Source organism: Panicum virgatum, chromosome 6K (assembly GCF_016808335.1).
Source record: "Panicum virgatum strain AP13 chromosome 6K, P.virgatum_v5, whole genome shotgun sequence".
Lineage (NCBI taxonomy): Eukaryota > Viridiplantae > Streptophyta > Magnoliopsida > Poales > Poaceae > Panicum > Panicum virgatum.
In genome coordinates, this window is record NC_053141.1 from 44,561,766 (window position 1) to 44,565,466 (window position 3,701).

Genomic DNA, 3,701 nt, shown 5'->3' on the forward strand with positions numbered 1-3,701 from the left:
TTTTTAGGGGCGGGTGATGGCGTCACCCGCCCCTAAAAATGCATTTGTAGGGGCGGGTGATGGCGTCACCCGCCCCTATAAATTAATTTCTGAGTTAATATAAAAGAATAACATACCTCATAATGTCACAAGTGCTTGTGTAGTGTAGTGGTAAGGAAAGTATGTGCGAGACTAGGGATAGGCGGTTCAAATCCCAGGTGATGCAAGTGTGTATATTTCATCAAAAAAATCGTAGCCTGACATTACAGGGCTAGTGGTGGTGGTGGGTTGGCTAGGATAATTTTTTTTTCTTTTTTCTTTTGCTGTTTTTTATTTTTTTTATTTTTTGAACAAAAATTTGTAGGGGCGGGTCATGGCATGACCCACCCATAGAAATCAACATGCCGTGACTCGCCCCTAATAATTATTTTTAGGGGGGCATTTTTAGCTACGAGAACTAGGGACGGATACCGCATCCACCCCTAAAAATACGTTTTTACCCGTCTCTAAATTTTTTTTTGCAGTAGTGGCAAGAATCGATGGGTACTTCTGCACCAACTGAAGAAAACCATCGGTCAGCACGATCTTCTTCAAGTTCTCGTCCTTGGCCACGAAGGCAATGCACTTCCTTTTCAGCTCCGGGCAATTATACGTCTCGGCGCAGGCTAAGGTTGAGCCGACATTATCTGTCGCCATGTTCTCCCACAGCTTCCTAGCACATATGAGCTTCAACCTGTCCAGCGCGTACCTGTCGGCCATGGCAAGCAGATCCTGAAACACCTCGATTATCAATGGACAATCCCCGAGCTCGTCGTCGGCAGGCAAGGCGTCCGTGTACATGAACCGGAGCATGGCTTTGAACGTCGCCGCCGATATGTCGTGCATGGTGATGGACGGCATCTTGGCATCCGCCATGGCGCCGAGGAGCTGCGCCCTGAAGACCGGCGAGCGGGCGGCGAGCACCGCGCGGTGCGCGGGAAACATCTCGCCCTCGACGACGAAGGAGACGTCGGAGCCGTCGGCGCAGTCCAGAAGGCGGCCAAGGTGGCTTCCCATGTCGGACGGCGGCACGTCGACAGGGTCGTCGTCGTCACGCGCGACGATGACCCCGCACACCATGGTGACCAGGCCATCCGTCGCGTGGAGCGTCTCGAGATCGCTCTACTTGACGAGCTGATGCCACCCCCACACTTGCGGGTAAACAAGCGGGGACGATAGCCTCCCTGCGCGGTGAGACGATGGCCTGCCGTTCTTGTCCATCACGAAAGCCTCGAAGATAGTTTTTGCCTTGACGGATTTGCTCACCATCTGGATGTAGAGAGACAAGTGCTCAGGGGCGAGCTCTCTGCTGATCCCACGGGAGGGGGGGGGGGGGGGGGTGCGGCGGTTAAACCTCCACACTTGGCACCCGGCTGAGATATCATCGGAGATGACTGATCTGTTCACGGCGAGGTCATTGATCTTCGTGTTGTCGAACACGAACTTCAACTCGAGGAAACGAGCGTCCAGCACCTTTTCCAGCACTACATCAAAAACATAAAAAGAAGGCACAGGAATCACATATGAAAAAAATCCTCGTGCTGGTACAGCTCTGACGGGTCCCAACCTAATGGTCTCTGACACGATTTCCAGATCAATAGTCTAACATCAATTTTGCCAAAATTAACAGAAACAGATCATGTAGCATCCAAAAAAAGAACGAAACCTTCAAGTCTGAGAAAACCTAAGACCACGCACGCGAGAATGAAGACTTACTGTCCCAAACGAGCTGGTGCTCCGGCGGCCTCTGGCCTCGCCTCGCCGGCGATGGAATTAGGTCGTCGTGGCCCCCACAACAAGGCTACGACTCCCGCCGCAGCAGCCGCCGCCGCCCGCCGCCGAGTCGCGTAGGGCTCGTTTTTACAGTTTAGGCCGGCTTCAGGGATGAGAAGGTGGCCGCCGGCTCTGTAGAATTCTCTCCCACACGCGTCGTCGTCGTGTGGTGGGCCGGATCCATCAGAAAACTGTGCAGCGCATGGGCTGGCCGGATCCATCAGAGAACTGTGCAGCGCATGGGCTGGCCGGATCCGTATCTCTATCGGGACACGTGCGGACCGGCAGGCACAGGACGGGTTAGGTAGTGGCCTATCAAAGTGATGTCCAAAAAATAATTGATGAGAAAACAGGATACCAGAGACTATACGACGTTTAGTAGTAGACAACGTTCCCATCGCAGTGTGGCGCCTGATGACTTCGTCAATCTCGAAGATTTATCGGGTAAGTTTTTGAAGATACTCGTAGGAGTAGGATTTTGCGTACGTGTGTTTATAAGGGTGTGAGTGTGCGCGAATTGCGAGTGTCTAAGTTGTCTTATGTATTAAGAAAAAATATATATACACTTCATCATCGAAGTTGCACTATTAATTTGATAGTACTCCAAGGACTTTATCAAGAGGTAGGACGGCACGATTGTAGTCAGCAAATACAAGGACTTTACTATGCGTACTAGCTTCTAGATCTAGAAATCATATTGCAAGTACGACATGAAAACTTGCACCAAGCACCATATATCTAGGGGTAGCATATATGGATAAATCTGTTGAAAGCTATTTTAGATGACGGCATTGAAGCATGTGACAATAGGATAAGATTTTTTAAAAAAAAATCCTAAACGTTACGGCTCGGCATATATTAATAAGAAGAAGAGAATTGATCCAGTTTATAGATAAATCTAACCCGAAAATCAAACACTACAACTACAACACATTCAGCTACACCTACAACTAAAACCGATCAGATTGGGACATCGACGGCGCCGCATACTGGTCGGTTGGATTGGGGCATCAACACGACCACACCACTGCCCAGGTCGGATTGGGACATCGACCCAGGCCTCAACTCACTCTACCCTGTCGAATTGGATGGTCGACCAGAGCCTCTGCACTACTGCACACCATGCTAGGTCGGATTGTCCTCGACACGAGCCACCCCAACACGAGCAACATTTTTTTCCTTTTTTTTGAAAAGGGAAAAGAAAGAAAAATGCTGCAGCCATTGCCGAGCGCCTGCCACCAAGGTCCGGTTCGCACTGGAGACACTCGTCATCGCCTTCAGAAAGGAAATGACACTAGTGGCACCATCGACTCGTCCCAAGGAGAGATGGGTTTTTACCCGTATCGTCCATGGCGCAACAGACGGCCGGCCCAAGGAGAGATGGATTTTCACCCGTATCATCCATAGCGCAAGAGACGGCCGGCAGCCCGGCGCCACCAGCCTCGGCCCACCACCACGGTGCTGCTGGTGAGCCACAGCAGGTCGCATCCAACGACACCACCGCGGGGACGCTGGAAAATGCCCAATGATGAAGCTGGCCGTAAATTATTTAAGAACAACTTTAAAAGAATACGAGTGATCTCGCAACTCGAGTCGACGACCCTCTAGGACTATCGAACTTTTGCTCTCTATATAAGAATCTAGTGCTATAAACTTATCTATCATAATCCTCTTGAGAGACCCTAATTAGCCCTTTATTACAAGTCTTAAACAAGATCATGTGTTGTTGACTTCGGTTGTTGGCTCTTCGCTTGATCTTTGTGGCCTCAACATGGGAAGGCATGACCATAGCACAAGAATAATCGTGACAAACATGGCTCTTTCAACATGACGAGTTTTTATATCGGGGAACCCCGGGACCAAATGTGTCCACGCGGTTAGAGTCACGGAAATCTCGTCTCAATCAATAA

At 50.1% G+C, this 3,701-nt stretch overlaps 1 protein-coding gene across 1 annotated transcript; it reads right to left on the bottom strand.

Annotated features, from left to right (window-relative positions):
• Positions 1-423: 423 nt before the first annotated feature.
• Positions 424-3,142, bottom strand: LOC120713544 (BTB/POZ and MATH domain-containing protein 1-like). The gene is made up of 3 exons (XM_039999480.1): positions 3,130-3,142; positions 1,381-1,502; positions 424-1,140 (listed from the first exon to the last, which is right to left on the bottom strand). Exons 1-3 carry the CDS (start codon positions 3,140-3,142, stop codon positions 424-426), a joined length of 852 nt encoding a protein of 283 aa, XP_039855414.1.
• Between the last annotated feature and the right edge of the window lie 559 nt (positions 3,143-3,701).

Coding starts and splice junctions, on each gene's coding strand:
- LOC120713544 (XM_039999480.1), bottom strand. Junction 1,141..1,380: donor ATATCTCAGCCGGGTGCCAA/GTGTGGAGGTTT, acceptor CTCGTCAAGTAG/AGCGATCTCGAGACGCTCCA.